The sequence below is a fragment of the Gigantopelta aegis genome, chromosome 1, assembly GCF_016097555.1.
Source record: "Gigantopelta aegis isolate Gae_Host chromosome 1, Gae_host_genome, whole genome shotgun sequence".
Taxonomy (NCBI): Eukaryota; Metazoa; Mollusca; class Gastropoda; order Neomphalida; family Peltospiridae; genus Gigantopelta; species Gigantopelta aegis.
The window spans coordinates 34,428,219-34,444,577 of NC_054699.1; the positions used below are offsets into that span (position 1 = coordinate 34,428,219).

The following is a 16,359-nucleotide window of genomic DNA, read 5'->3' on the forward strand; positions in this document are numbered from 1 at the left end:
ACTAAAACCGTCACACTCTAACGCAAACCACCCACATGTCGCTCACGTTACATTGACGTTGTAATTTCCATACTTGTACTGAAAGCACCACTTAATTAATTTATTTGTTCAGATATTTTAGTATATGGTTTCAATTCTGAAAATATACCAATATATATATATATATATATATTTATATATCACATGTATATTTTCAAGGGCGGATGCAGGATTTGTTCTAGGGAAGGGTGCAATATATAAAATCGGCACCTATAGCATTCACCTCAGCTATCTGGGCCGTTTGTGGTGGTAAGTTAAAGTTGTTAGTATATAGTTAGTAAGAGAGAAATAAGTGTAGTGGCTTTACACGTTAAGCTTTTAAAACTCATTCTGAGTGGTAGCCATTACCACTGTGCGAACTCAGGACCTACAATAAGCCTAACTATTACACCACCGACTATTAATTATACACACTTGGAACATAACCAACACAGGTCTCTCTCCTTGTTCAGAGGCGGGGTTTAGACCAGTTGGTTGACCGCTCGCCTGAGGTGCTTGCGTCGTTGGATCGAACCACATCGGTGGATCCGTGCAACTGATTGGGGTTTTCTCGTTCCAACGAGTGCACCACAACTGGTCAAGGAAATGTTTTATTTAACGACGAACTCAACACATTTTATTTACGGTTATATGGCGTCGGACATATGGTTAAGGACCACACAGAGGAAACCCGCTGTTGTCACTTCACGGGTTACGGTACTCTTTTCGATTTGCAGCAAGGGATCTTTTATATGCACCATCGCATAGACAGGATAGCACATACCACGGCCTTTGATGTACCAGTCGTGGTGCACTGGCTGAAGCAAGAAATAAACGCCCCGAATGACTGAATGAATGTTTAAGGATACCCCAGTATAAAAATATACATCGGCTACTGGGTATTAAACACAGCAAGTAGGCCTAAATAAATATGATTATTTATATTAAAATAAACATTATAGGTAGGCTACTGGAAGTACACACCCTTTCCCCAGACTTCGAAGTGCCATCGAAATGTATGATACGCAGTGGTTAGATCCAGAAAATCCAGGGGGGGGGGGTGGGTGGGTGGGTCAATGGCATGAGGCGGAATGCCAAGGAAACTTTGGAGGAGGTTTTGAGGGGGATCGTAAATTAAAAAAAAAATTAATACATAATAAAATTATAACTGTCGCAAAATTATGGGGGGGGGGGACTATATCACTATTTTTTACACTGCTCCGCCCCTGTTTAATTATAATTTTTTTTATATATAATTATGTAAAATCACAAAGGACCATGGGGGAAAGGTATAATACAATACAAATATTAAGTTAAGTATATTATTAAAAATTGTATAGAAATCAAAGTGTTTTAAAAACTTTAAAATTATTTCTGGGTGAAATTTAAACGATTTCAAAACATTATATATCGTTTACAAACAAAGCGTGTTCCTCCTAAAAACCTATTTGTAGTTATTGTATATTGTATTAGTATTTATTATGTACTGTTATTTATGTAATGTCTTGTCATCTTGATTGCTTCTTCTTTTTTCTTTTTTTGTAAACTTGTGTACGCCTCTTATGTCACCGAATGAGAGTAATAAAGTTCTGTTTTGTTCTGTTCTGTCGGCTTGAGATGATCACACAACACTAAAATGTGGCGCACAGTCGGTGTACACGGACAATGTTCACTGAGGAGGGTCCTTTAAAATTAAATGAATGCGTCAAATATGTATGGCCCGTATTGGGCACAGCACAAGACTACTTCATCTTTCCTGCACCGCCTGTAGGATGACTACCACTCTCCCAGGACTGGCTTGGCAGAATGAAGCTTGTTCGCAACCGCACCATCCCAATTATCTTGCCAAGTCGAAAAGATATATTGGTTAATATATTTAAAATCACTAAAAGGGACACCAACACCGACATGGGCACCATTCCACAGACAGGATAGCACGTACCACGGCCTTTGATATACCAGTCGTGAAACGATAAATAGCCCATGCAATGGCCCCACCGACGGGGATCGATCCTAGACCGACCGCACATCAAGCGAACGTTTTACCACTGGGCTACGTCCTGAACACATAGATAACTTTTATTGCTTCCCTTCTTTCTTTCGTCAGGGCCGTAGCTAGCAGGGGAGCAAGAGGGCAGTTGCCCCTCCCCCCGAAAAAATTCGGAAAGCACTATAGAAACTTAAAGAAAAGGAGTTTTAGACTATTAACTACTCAGTTGCCCCCCCCCCCCCCCCCCCCCAAAAAATCCTAGCTACGGCCCTGTTCGTTCCATCTTTATCTCTTTCAATAATAGGTGAATTTGAAAGGAGAGTCTGGCAACCTCGAGCCGTACCACTAATTTTTACACTGTGCGGTAGGTTCCCTTCTTGGACATTGCACACAGCCAATGCACCACGACTGGTATATCAAAGGTCGTGGTATGTGCTATCCTCTCTGAGATTGTGCATATAAAAAATCCCTTGCTACTAATAAAAAAACCCATATACATTTATAACGTAAATGCACCTTTAATAAGCGGTCACCTGTCTAACGCGGCCAGCGGCCACCCAAATTGGATCCCAAATTGCTGAAATACCTGTATTATGCGGCCACAGTAAATGCTTACTATTATATAAAAGGGATATTTAACAACAGCAAGGCTTGTAGATTCACTTACTATGACAATACACCGCATGAAGTAGAAATTAAATAATTAAATGGAAAGAGAAAACAAACTTGTTGAGAACAGTTATTTTAATACATTCCAATTGCAGTTTTTCCTGAAGGAGCCGACATGACGACAAAAGTTTATTTATAGTAAACTGTGAAGCACACATCCATTAATTAACAGTAAAGACGCTAAAATAAGAAACAACAACTTATGTTTTAAAGACTATATGTGGCAAACTGTAATAAGCGGCCATATATATAATTGTCAAAATTACCAAATATTTGAAAGAAAGAAGAAAGAAAGAAATGTTATATTTAACGACGCACTCAACACATTGTATTTACGGTTATATGGCGTCAGACATATGGTTAAGGACCACACAGATATTGAGAGAGGAAACCCGCTGTCGCCACTTCATGGGCTACTCTTTTCGATTAGCAGCAGGGATATTTGATATGCACCATCCCACAGACAGGGCAGTACATACCACGGCCTTTGACATACCAGTCGTGGTGCACTGGCTGGAACGAGAAATAGCCCAATGGGCCCACCGACGGGGATGGATCCCACACTGACCGCGCATCGAGCGAGCGCTGTACCACTGGGCTACGTCTCGCCCCACCAAATATTTGACATCCAATAGCCAATGATTAAAAAAATCAATGTTCTCTAGTGGTGAACTGAGAATCCCCACCAATGATGAACGTGCTTGGACTTTTGAGTCGACAAGGGCACAAGTACTCGGACATGTTATATAATATAACACACACACACACACACACACACACACACACACACACACACACATATATATATATATCCATACATACATACATACATACAACCAAACTAACAAAATAAATAGAAAAATAATAATAATAATAATTAAAAATAATAATTATATAAAAATTAAATTAAATTAAAATAAAAAAGAAGGTGAAAAAGAAGAAATAGTCGAAACACGAGTTAGTTTCGGATTCACCTTGGATTAGAAGTGAAACAGAACACAGCTGCAGGCATACATGATCTGTGACGTCATTGCTTCCTACAGATACACATCTTGTGCATAAGAAAATCAATATTTATTTAATCTCTGAAATCTCACGGTGTGCGCTGACGTCAGTGCTTCTTTAAATCCGCCCAATGCTGTTGACCTGTGTTGAGTGCGTCGTTAAATAAACCATTTCCTTCCTTCAAAGTATGCAAAAGACACACGTGACGTGTACGTGCAAGATGTCGGCCGCGGCCACAGGGTGTGTGTGTGTGGGGGGGGGGGGGGGGATTTGCGGGGGGTTGGGATTTGGGGGGGGGGGCTGGGAGCGCAGCTGCCCTCCTCCACAAGTGCTGAAACAAATCCTCAAATCAGAGTAAAAATGATATTCGGGCAAAATGAGCTTGCCTGAAACCTTTTCACCATGTACTTCCATATCATTCTACCCACAATGTTAGTTCCAGCCAGTGCACCACGACTGGTATATCAAAGGCCATTGTATGTGCTATCCTGTCTGTGGGATGATGCATATAAAAGATCCCTTGCTGCTAATCGAAAAGAGTAGCCCATGAAGTGGCGACAGCGGGTTTCCTCTCAATATTTGTGTGGTCCTTAACCATATGTCCGACGCCATATAACCGAGCGTCGTTAAATAAAAAACCATTTCCTTTCCACAATGTTAGTTATAATCCGTGTGAAATATGCGTAGTGATTCGTTTGCAACCCAATTATACATAGCAGTGTTTTTGTAGTAATGCTAAGATATGAATAAATGTTGTTTTCTAGATTTGCGCATTTTCATTTAATTCAGGCAAAAATCAGCCTACCCACTCCACCCCCACCCCTCGCCCCTACAAAAAATGAGAGTCCGTACGTCTATGTATAACATACTGACTTCCACTGAAAACGCATCAGCCAGTTTTCAGTTGTTGCTATCGGATGTGAGGTTGCTATGAAACACAATAACCCCAACCCATGTATGTACATTTTTATTTATTTGTCTACCAGGTATATAGAATCAGTTAAATGTATTATTTCCCCCTCTTATATGCTTTTTTACAACTAGACGTCTGACCAGTGCGTTTGCAATGTTGTTCACAATAATTCAGTTTGATGAGGTGCGCCTCCACGCCAGTCAAAGAGCGAAATACCACACACCTCGATTTCTATCCGCTTAGCTCAACGACGGTAAAGCGCTCAAGTTAACTGAGAAGCGATGGGTCGCCCTTGGTGAACTCTTCCTTTCCCCACCCCAAACAAAAAATTGTTTTGTTTAATAACACCACTAGAGCATATTGATTTATTAATTAAAGTATAGTCTTAGAGAAGAAACCTGGTACGTGTTTCCAATAGAAGCAAGGACTGTTTTATATGCACCATCTCACAGGCAGGATAGCACGGCCTTTGATATACCAGTCGTGATGCACTGGCTTGAACGAGAAATAGCCCAAGGGCCCACCGTCGGGGATCGATCCCAGACCGACCGCGCATCGTGCTAACGCTTTACCACTGAGCTACGACCCGACCCAAAATCTCCCCAAACCCACCTATAGATCTCGCTTCTTAGATACCTGGTTCATTTGCCTTCAACAAACGTAAATTTACCTTTTCAGAATTTTGTATCCGCCCCTTTACAAAATGCTGGTTTATCACCTGATATAAGCCTGAAATTCAATTTAACGACCCCCTCCCCCCTTACAAAATTCTGGATTTGCGCCTGATATAATCACGAAAATCAAATGAAGATAAGACTGAACAGGACGTAGCCCAGTGTTAAAGCGCTCGCTTGATGCCAGTGCCCCACCCCCCAATCGAACCTTGATTTCTTTTCTTTTTTACTGTATTAAATTTGATAAAATCATACATACATACAGAGTGTGGGTTGCACCCCCAAAAGTGGTCCCCCCCCCCCCCCCCAAATCTAAAATGCACGGTCGGTCTCGGGTCGATCCTCGTTCGGTGGATCCATTGGGCTATTTCTTTCTCCAGTTAGTGAGATGGTGCATATAAAATATCCCTTGCTGCTAATGGAAAAATGTTGCGGGTTTCCTCTCTAAGACTATATGTCGAAATTACCAAATGTTTCACATCCAATAGCCGATGATTAATAAATCAATGTGTTGTAATAAACTGTCAGAACCAGTTACTGCTCAACTAGACATTTTTGTACATGCCATGTCAGTTGTAGCTTATCCCTGTAAAGAGTACATTTACATTTCACCCATATGTACATTCATGTATAGCTGTTTGGTAGTGTTGTCACGCTGAACAAACGTCATCACAGTTGTCGGGCGATGACAGCTAAAGTTAAAGTTTGTTTTGTTTAACGACACCACAGGAGCTGATTAATCATCGGCTATTGGATGTCAAACATTTGGTAATTCCGACTCATAGTCATCGGAGAAAACCCGCTACATTTTTCCTAACGCAGCAAGAAATCTTTTATATGCATTTTCTCACAGACAGGAAAGCACACACCGCGGCCATTGTCCAATTGTGGTGCTCTGGTTGGAACAAGAAAAAACGCAATCAGTTGAATGGATCCACCGAGGTGGTTCGATCCTGAGACGCAAGCACCTCTCAAGCGAGCACTCAACCGAATGAGGGAAATCCGGCGCCGGCGATGATAGCTACTGGAGGCAATTATATATTCATTTGATTTCTAGCTGGGGCTTCCGACGCCTCTGGGCACTGCCGTGATTCAAAAACGTTCGTTCAAAACCTCCGGATTCAACTGAGAGACAGCTATGAAGCTCCACGACATTCGTCTCCAAAGCCAGAGTATGACAAATATTTTGAAAAGTCACTAGCCACAGGGCTAGTGGGTTTGTGAAAACCACTAGCCCACCAAGATAAAGCACTAGCCCAAATTCCTGATCAATTATAACTGGATTTTTATAAAAAAAAATTGTAACATTACACATTTACGAGTATAACAGTAAAATAAAACAAACACTTAAATCATGTTGTAACTTTCAGTTTTTTGTCGTGTTGTACCTTTGGTTTTTTGTCAAGTGTGATCCATCGTCATTCGCGTTTTCGCGTTTGCCCTCCCCCAGGGGAAAAATAATTGAGCAAACTCATGGTTGATATCTAAACCCACTATCAAAATAATTAAATTTAAATGAGGGTACGACAGTGTGACACACGGTAATAGATGGTTCAGTGTATTCGGTAGTGGGTTATACATTTAGGGCCCTACTATTTATGTCGCCAGGAACGGTGATGCCAATTGCTCAAATACAGGGCATTATCCCGTGTCAGACCGATATCAAAAGAATATAACGGCGACATCTAATCCGTTGTTAATTGATGAACAAAAAAGGTATCATCTTGTATCGGCAGCTGTGACGCATTATCCAGACCGATACACAAATAGGTCAAGCAGAGTCATTGCATGTGCGTTACCATTAAAGTAAATTGTTTTCCTGATTGCCGATAACCACATGTCAGCGAAGTGTAAAATTAGAAAACAACAGGTAAATAAAACAAACACTGAAATTCAAAGCGTGACCGGGGTTTACTTGATTGAGATTAACCTGTCGTCGCAATTGGTGATTTCCAAGTTCTTAAGTGCGAGATTTCCAAGTTCATATGTACGAGATTAACTACCACGTGACGTGTCCAACCAATCAAAACACGCATGTCATTAAACTTATTTCCTGTGCCAGAAACTTGAAAGGGAAAAGTAAACAATGCATGCTGTAACTGTGGCGATGTAGAGATAGCATGTTACTGCAGTTTGCAGACCTAGTTCAAGTGGATTATCATTATATACTGATTGCGTTGTTGATATTATTCGATGACAAACGTCACAATCAAATTTATTAAACGAAATTTCAGCCGAGAGAAAAACAAAAAACCACAAAAAACCCACGATCGAGCGATAAGGAGGGGTGTGGAAACCACTAGCCCTGCGGGCTAGTGGTTTTGCGGTTCTCACTAGCCCGAACTTAAAAACCACTAGCCACGGGCGTCGGGCTAGCGGATTTGTCGAACTCTGCCAAAGCTCATCGACGGGACTCATCGTGACGCACCAGCGCCAGCAGACCTACCGACAAGCGATCCTCCTCTACGAGATGGACAATTCAACAATCCACAGGATCGTCAAGACGATTTGCGGCGCCGGTTACCGCGTGGTCATCAGAGATCTGCTCTCTAAGAAGCAACTCATCCCATCGCTGACTTCAACTCCTGACATCGGCTCGCCGTAGTCGCCAACCTCTCCCTAACGGCCTTAACGAGGCCACTCGCGTGGACATATAGATCGGACTTTGAACTTTTAGACCTTCGTTCAAAATTTTATGTCGAAATTACCCTTTTTAAAAAATATATTATTAAATAGTCCGATCCTCTCTTCTTTCTCTTATTTATTTTTGGACTGTCCTTCAAAAATGCTCCAAATTATATAAATATTCGGCCGAGCAGTCAATTCATTTTTATTTTTGGCTTGTAAATATTTTTTTTAATCCTACTAATTTCTTTTACTAATTGCTAATTTCAAAATTCTGTCCATTCACCCCCCCCCCCCCCCCATCCCCGTTAGTTATCTATCTATCTAATTTCTTTTTAACCTAGCGACCAAATGTAATGAGTCGATTTTATTTTTATTAATTATATTAATTAGAGATGCGCATCAAAATTTTAAAGGCCCACTATTTAATTTTTGGATGTAAATTTCAAAATTGTCCCCTTAATTTTTTCTGTCCCGGAGCAAGTCACTGGCTATCCAGAGACAGGCCCCGGGACGGACATGCTCGAAACTCTAATGGTATATGAGCATGTAAAAATTATTCGCACTCGCACTCAAAACCTCCACCTTCAACTGATTTTTTTTTTCTCATTCCATCCATGTGCGCCACAAGTGGTCAAAACCGTGGTATGTGCTTTCCTGTCTGTGGAAAAAGTGACATAAAAGATCCCTTACAGCCTACATGGTTTTGGAAGTGTGGTGGCGCAAAAATACTAGAGGCGCCAAATAATCAATTATGTCTTTGACTACATTTTGAAATTAACGTTCATATATCTGCACAGGGGCGGGACGTAGCCCAGTGGTAAAACTGTCGCTTGATGCGCGGTCGGTCTAGGATCGATCCCCTTCGGTGGACCCATTGGGGTATTTCTCGTTCCAGCCAGTGCTCCACAACTGGTGTATCAAAGGTCATGGTAGGTACTATCCTGTCTGTGGGATGGTGCATATACAAGATCCCTTGCTACTAATTGAAAAGTGTAGCCCATGAAGTGGCGACAGCGGGTTTCCTCTCTTAATATCTGCGTGGTCCTTAACTATATGTCTGACACCATATAACCGTAAATAAAATGTGTTGAGTGGCGTCGTTAAATAAAACATTTCCTTTCATATATCTGCACTGTCCAAATGACATTTCGACAGTACCGTGATGGTATGCCCACAGTGTAATGTGCGTGCTGAGATGTCGTTAAACATCTATTCTATTCTATTCTGAGGCTTGATCCACAGTACCATTTGTGTCACTTCAGGATGACCACGGCCATGTTTGGATAGCTAGAACCGGCCTAATGGCACAGTGGTTAAGCCATCGGACTATAGGCTGGTAGGTGCAGTGTTCGCAACCCGGTACCGACTCCAACCCAGAGCGAATTCTTAAGGGCTCAGTGGGTAGGTGTAAGGCCACTACACCATCTTCTCTCTCACTAACGGCTAACCAACTAACAACTGACCCACTGTCCTGGACAAACAGCCCAGATAACTGAGGTGTGTGCCCAGGACAGCGTGCTTGAACATTAATTGGATATAAGCACAAAAATAAGTTGAAATGAAATGAAAAGGATAGCTAGAAGACAGACACCCTATTATCCTGTTTGTATTGACACCAGAGTCGTATGGCGTACTGCTCTGGGATACTGCGGTATTATCCTGTTTGTATTGACACCAGAGTCGTATGGCGTACTGTTCTGGGAATATGGGTTTAAGAGTGACCCAAATAAATTAAAAAAACTAATGAAAACATGGAATGTTATGTTGTAAATTTTATGAATTTGCATTTGCATCTAATTTCTTCAGCCACATAACATTTTATATAAATGTCACAAAAGATGTAGTCACAATCTAAACCATTCGAACTAAATCCAGTAAAATACAACTTTGAACATAGGGAAAACAATTTCTGTATCGCTAGCATACGCATGGACATAATATGAAACACGCACACACTCAAACACACACACACACACACACACACACACACACACACACATACACACACATACACACACACACTACCCAAAGAAACACCTCACCCCAACAAGAAAACACCCAACAACACAAAAATTAAAAAAACTAAACTTTTTTCTATTGTAAATAAATAAATACACTTATTTGTTATGCAGTTGTTATGAAGTATGCAACTGAGGTTGAAACCAGTACAAAGTACCCCCAAAAATGGAACTGTGATTTTCAGAAAAAAAATAGGGTTACTAATAAAAACATTAATTAAATCTCTTAAAAACAACGATGTGAACACAACATTTAATTCAAATATACAGTAAATGCATCACATAATAAATTAAGAGTGACATAAAGAAATATCAACTAGTGAAAACATGGATTGACACATTGTAAAATTTATGAATTTGCATATATTTAATTTCTGTAGGTACATAAAATTCTATATGAATGTCACAAAAATGTATAGTCACAATCAAAACCATTCAAACTAGAGAACTACAACATTGAACATAGGAGAAACAATAATTTCTGTATCTCTAGCCTAGGCATGAACATGTTATCAAACGCACAATCGCACGCGCGCACACGCACACACACACACACACACATTTCCAAAAGAAACACTTCACCTCACGCCCCAACACCCCAAAAAAAAACCAAAACCAAAAAACCCAAACAACCCAAAACACACAATTGTTTTTTGCAAATACAATACAATTATCCATTGTAAATAAATAAATAAATACACTTAGTTGTTACAATTGTAATGCAGTATACACCAGAGGTTGATACAAGTACAAAGTACCCTCAATAATGGAAGTGCGATTTTTAGGAAAAAATAGGGTTGCTAGTAAAACCATGAATTAAATTGTGGCACAGCTCGTAAAGCCCCAGTCTCACATACACGAATTATACCCTGAATGTCCAGGAATATATACGATCCTATGCAGCCCCGGTTGCTCCCGATGTTTTTCGGTAAAATTTGAATGATTCGGCTTCTTTCCCGAACTGCGTACGAATGCTCACGACTAATACGATATAATTACGATCTTGAACCCGATTCATTACGAATCGGGACGACCTACTACGTGTCCCTTAGGATGCCTTCACGAATACGCTACGAATCATGACGATTAATGCCGAACGCGTCAAAAATTACTACGACACGCCTACGAATCCGCAGGACTGCTACACGAATCAGTACGACTGCCTCGAGAACCAGTACGCATATATAAAGGCTGCCGAACAGGCCAAATTTCCTTTCCTGTCTTGGACAAAAGGGCCGGCCAAGGCCGGCTCTTGTGCCCACGACAGGCGTGCGCTACAACAGCTTGCTCTGAATGTGCACGTAAAACCCTTTGACCTGACCTGACCTGGCCAAATTTCATTGGAAGTTCTGCCTGCATGCAGGGAACATCACCATGCCGCTCATGAAGAAGTCAGCAACCAGCCGCAAGGGACGAGTGAAGAGCCAGCGTACCGTGGAGAACCAAAGGCAGAGAAAGAGCCAGAGGTAGAGAAATACCTTTCAATAGTCGTACGAATACCCCACGTTTAACCACGAATATCCCGAATGCGTCTACGAACATACTACGGTTACGCACGATGCCCTCATGAATTTGTAAGATTGGGTTACGATTTCAACTTTATTCACGATTACTCCCGACAGTTTTGATCATGTTCAAAACAGTCGGGAGTCGATCCAGAACATTCAAGAATACTGACGAAAGGCCAAGAATACCATACGGTCTCAGTACGTATATCAAGAATCATCAATAATTCTTAAATCGGGCCCATTCGGGATATAATTCGTATATGCGAGACTGGGGTTTAAATCTCCAGCTTCTCCGTTCTCTAATCCCCCTACCTAGTCCATCTTTGGATCGTCGTATTCGTAATCGCCCTTGTTTCGTCCCTCTTCGTAGTCCGTCTCTGCCTCCTCAATCTCTTCGACTTCATGCTCAAACTGTTTTGCTTCAGTTTCACCCGTCCCAACAGTCTCTCCCAGAACAGTGTCTGTAATATCGGTGTAAGCATTTAATGAAGATGGAACCTGACCACCGTCCATCAATTTCTCAGTCAGTATTGCATCGTTTTTTAGCTGATTAACAAAACTGTCAGCAAGTTCCTTTTCCTCTTTTAACTGAACAGCTAACATCTTTGACAACTCACGCTCACGTTCTTCCTGCCACGCTCGCCTTCTCTCTTCATCTGCGTTCTTTCTCTCTTCTTCATGTTGAACTCTTGGAGGTGGCCATCTTCTAGACGGTTCCTTCTGCGAGGTTTCCACTTGTATTTGATGGTTTTGGAATGTTGAGTCAATCACGATATGTTTAGCTTCTAGCCCGTCTTCTGGATTCATCTCATCGTTCTGGAATGAAGTGTCTATCGAGACTGACTTGGGGATTGCTAAATCGGGATCCATTATAGGTTTGATGTTTTCCATTGGACTTCTTAGTCTGAAGTCCAGATCCAGATCCAAATCCAGATTTCGTTTGCGTATCCTATGCTTTGTACGTTTGTTTCGTGGAGCGTTGTCTTTCGCAGGGGACGCTATGCTGTTTGTAGTATGGATTTTGTCGTCAGCATCCCACTTTAAAATGAAAGAAAAGCTCATTCAAAATGTGCCAGTATACACCACTGGTCTACAAAAAGTAAACTGTTTTGTTCAACAACACAACATATAGCTTAGTCTAGAATACAGTCATCGATTAATTAATTAATCACCGGTTACTGAACTCAGACACTTAATCATTTATGACACCTAATCTCCAGAAGAAACCCACTACATGTTTCCCATTATCATAAGATATAATTAAATAGATAAACTTCCCATAAACCGAACATATACCATGACACTAGTATTGGTCTACAAAATATCGCGCGTCTGTAAGTGCGCGTGTGCGTGTGCGTGTGTGTGTATGTGAAAAGGTAAAAATGTTACCTCATTACAAAATACAATGACACTTGTCTACCAAATGATGTGTAATGAGTGGGTGCTGGAGCAGCGGCGATAACAGTAGGCTGTGATCTCAATCATTACCATACCATTAATATCTTTCCCGGCAATTTATATATGATGTGTGAGTATGTCTGGGTGAAGAATCACAGTGACACACTAGTAATTGATATATTTATATAATGATGTGTGTGTATGTCTGGGTGGAGAATCACACTATTAACAGATATATTTATATAATGATGTGTGGGTATGTCTGGGTGGAGAATCACACTATTAACAGATATATTTATATAATGATGTGTGTGTATGTCTGGGTGGAGAATCACACTATTAACAGATATATTTATATAATGATGTGTGGGTATGTCTGGGTGGAGAATCACACTATTAACAGATATATTTATATAATGATGTGTGGGTATGTCTTGGTGGAGAATCACACTATTAACAGATATATTTATATAATGATGTGTGTGTATGTCTGGGTGAAGAATCACACTATTAACAGATATATTTATATGATGTGTGGTGTGTGAGTATGTCTGGGTGGAGGATCACCATATTAATTTATATATTTATATAATGATGTGTGGGTATGTCTGGGTGAAGGATCACCATATTAATTTATATATTTATATAATGATATGTGGGTGTATCTGGGTGAAGGATCACAATATTAATTTATATATTTATATAATGATGTGTGGGTGTATCTGGGTGGAGAATCACACTATTAACAGATTCATTACTCTCGTGGTAAATACCTTTTCGAGCGGTGTACACATCGAGGTGACCACTAGGTAGAGCAGTATAACAGTCGGCGTACAGGACACCTTCATACTGTAGACCACTACCATGAAAGAGAAACACGCCTTATTACTTCAGGTCAACTTTACTGCTTAAATCTGCTATCTCGCGTATATTTGTAAACTCAGAAGAGATCATTAAAAGTGGCGGGTCCCAATGACATGAGGCGGGATGCCAAGGGAACTTTGAGAAAGGTTTGGAGGGGGATCGTAAAAAAAAAGAAAATTAATATACATGTATTATAAAATTATAACTTTAGCAAAATTTAGGGGGGGGGGGGGGGACGCGGGTCAATGACCCCCTAGATCCGCCTCTGATCAGGTTTAGTTTTTTCTAGTATCGCGCCTAATCTCATCTCCCCTCCCCCCCCCCCCCCCCCCCCCGACACGTTTCCTGTCGCTGTATAAAAAGTTAAAAGTTAAAGTTTGTTTTGTTTAATGACACCGTCAGAGCACATTTATTAATCATCGGCTATTGGATGTGAAACATTTTAATGTAATTTTGATATATGCAACATCCCAGAAAGGATAACACATTCCACGGCCTTTGATATACCAATTGAGGTCAAGCTTTCTGGCAGAAAATAATTTAAGGGAACGTATAATAAAAAATAAAACTGACTATAACTGCCCCTATTAGGTGGTTATGGGTTTGAAATGGTTTTAAATTGGACTTTGCCAAATATCAAACAGCAATTCTCTTACTATAATCTTTTTAAAAAATAAAAAATATATATCCATTAATTTACAAAATTTTAGAGTACGTAATTATATCTTCTGACAGAAACCCTAGTGGTGCACTGGCTGAGACTAGAAATAGCCCATTGGGCCCACCGACGGGGATCGATCCCAGACCGATCGCGCATCAGGCAAGCGCTTTACCACTGGGCTACATCCCGCCCCTGTCGCTATATAACATAACTCAAGAGTGGTTGGAGTGCCCCCACCCCCAACATAAAATCCTGTGTACGCTAGTGGCATAGGATAATTCTACCCAAAAGGTATCAAGGGTTCTTTTATATTCACTTTCAAGGAGATAAGAGCACACACAAACACACACACACACACACACACATATATATATATATAATGTAGCACTAATAATAAACAGAACAACCCCCCCCCCCCACCCCCCCCCCCCACACACAAAAAAACACACACACAAAAACACCACCATCGCAAATCAACAAGGAAACAACCCAGTCCACGGAAGGTGATCGATTCGTGCTAAATATTGCATACAAAGATAACGTCCATAAATACAACTGTAATGAAGGTCGCCATCTTTGTTACTTAACACAGAAATGGCTATATACACGGAGGCCGTGTGTATATTATAGACTCAGCTAATGAGAGTTGGATGTCTACACAGGAGTCATATTTGGTGTCGGTGTCGGTCCTAAGTAACGTTGACAAGTTAAATGATATATAGCCGATTGTTCACGTCATTGCAGTTAAGGGACAACTGTTGATCCGCCACGGTAAAAAGAAACCCTCCCCGCTGCCACCCACACCCCCACCCCCACCCCCATAATTGTCTATTTAATTGTACAGAAATGATACCACTATATTTATCCATACAAACTGAAAAACATCGATGGATATGATAATCAATCTCATTTTCAACTTTTTAGGCGGGATGTTACAAATTTCTATCAGACTAATTTATTATATGGTTAGAAACAAGCATACCTGATATGTGTCCTATAATATTGTTGAATTATTTCGTTTCGGTAAATTCGTATATAACTGAATTATTGCTAGCAACAGTTACGTGAACTCGTAGTTACGATAACGTTGCTAAGTATTGCAGTGTTGCAATCTCTATTGTTGCAGCGTTGCAATCTCTATCGTTGCAGCGTTGCAATCTCTATTGTTGCAGCGTTGCTAAGTTGTAAACTACGCGCTAGTTCGTGATTTGGACTGGACAAACAAAATAGCACTAGACATAAGCGTAACATACAGGCTCCCATTTTTGTAGGTGGGCAGGCTGGCAGGCTGACTTTTGCCCGAATTAAACGAAAATGCCCGAATCTGGATATATACATTTATTCATATTAGCATTACTACCAAGCAGCTATATAGGGTTGCAAACGAATCACCAGGGGCCTAGCTTTCATAAAATTTAACCTAGTACAAACATTAGAACGAACAGAAACACATTTAATGTACAGCCACTAATATTTTATGCAGAAAAATATATTTGATATGTAATTACAATCGTTAAAAAGTCTCTGTTAGTCGATATCATCTTAAAAAGTGCAGCAAACTCAGGAATGTCCCTTTAAGATTTACTACCGTGCATGAAAAATCTTACTTTTTTTTAATTAGTTTTTAAAAAATAATTTTTAGAAAATAATCACAAGTCATGTACTGTTAATCACTGAATCACAATCGAATGGTGTTGCCCAAAGCAAGCTGGAAATATTCTGTCAGAATATGCAAACACAAAGTCCGAACGTGTCTCCGTTCTAGTTCCTGAGTTTTAGTCTGTACCCTGAGCTCTGTCCGGTGCTAGTTTTTACTAAGTAAACCAATCTAATTATAATTAGCTCCACTATTACATGTGGATCTAACAGCAGCCAGTTGGAGCTCATGTCCACCAATCAAAACCTTACTTGCAGAATCATGCCAGTGATTTGAAAATAATTTGAAAACATTCCGAATTATCCTGAGGGTATACGACATGTTTCATGTGAATTACGAATGCCTTATTTATACCA

General features: G+C 40.4%; 1 protein-coding gene across 2 annotated transcripts; it reads right to left on the bottom strand.

The window, feature by feature from the left end:
- Window positions 1-9,656: 9,656 nt before the first annotated feature.
- LOC121374121 lies at window positions 9,657-16,153 on the bottom strand. Of its 2 annotated transcripts, none has more exons than XM_041501062.1 (3): window positions 16,000-16,153; window positions 13,595-13,680; window positions 9,657-12,461 (listed from the first exon to the last, which is right to left on the bottom strand). In XM_041501062.1, exons 1-3 carry the CDS (start codon window positions 16,004-16,006, stop codon window positions 11,736-11,738), a joined length of 819 nt encoding a protein of 272 aa, XP_041356996.1. In that variant the 5' UTR covers window positions 16,007-16,153; the 3' UTR covers window positions 9,657-11,735. The 2 variants fall into 2 exon arrangements, with proteins under 2 accessions (XP_041356996.1, XP_041357004.1); XM_041501070.1 differs by lacking the exon at window positions 16,000-16,153 and adding an exon at window positions 15,329-15,488.
- Window positions 16,154-16,359: the final 206 nt, after the last annotated feature.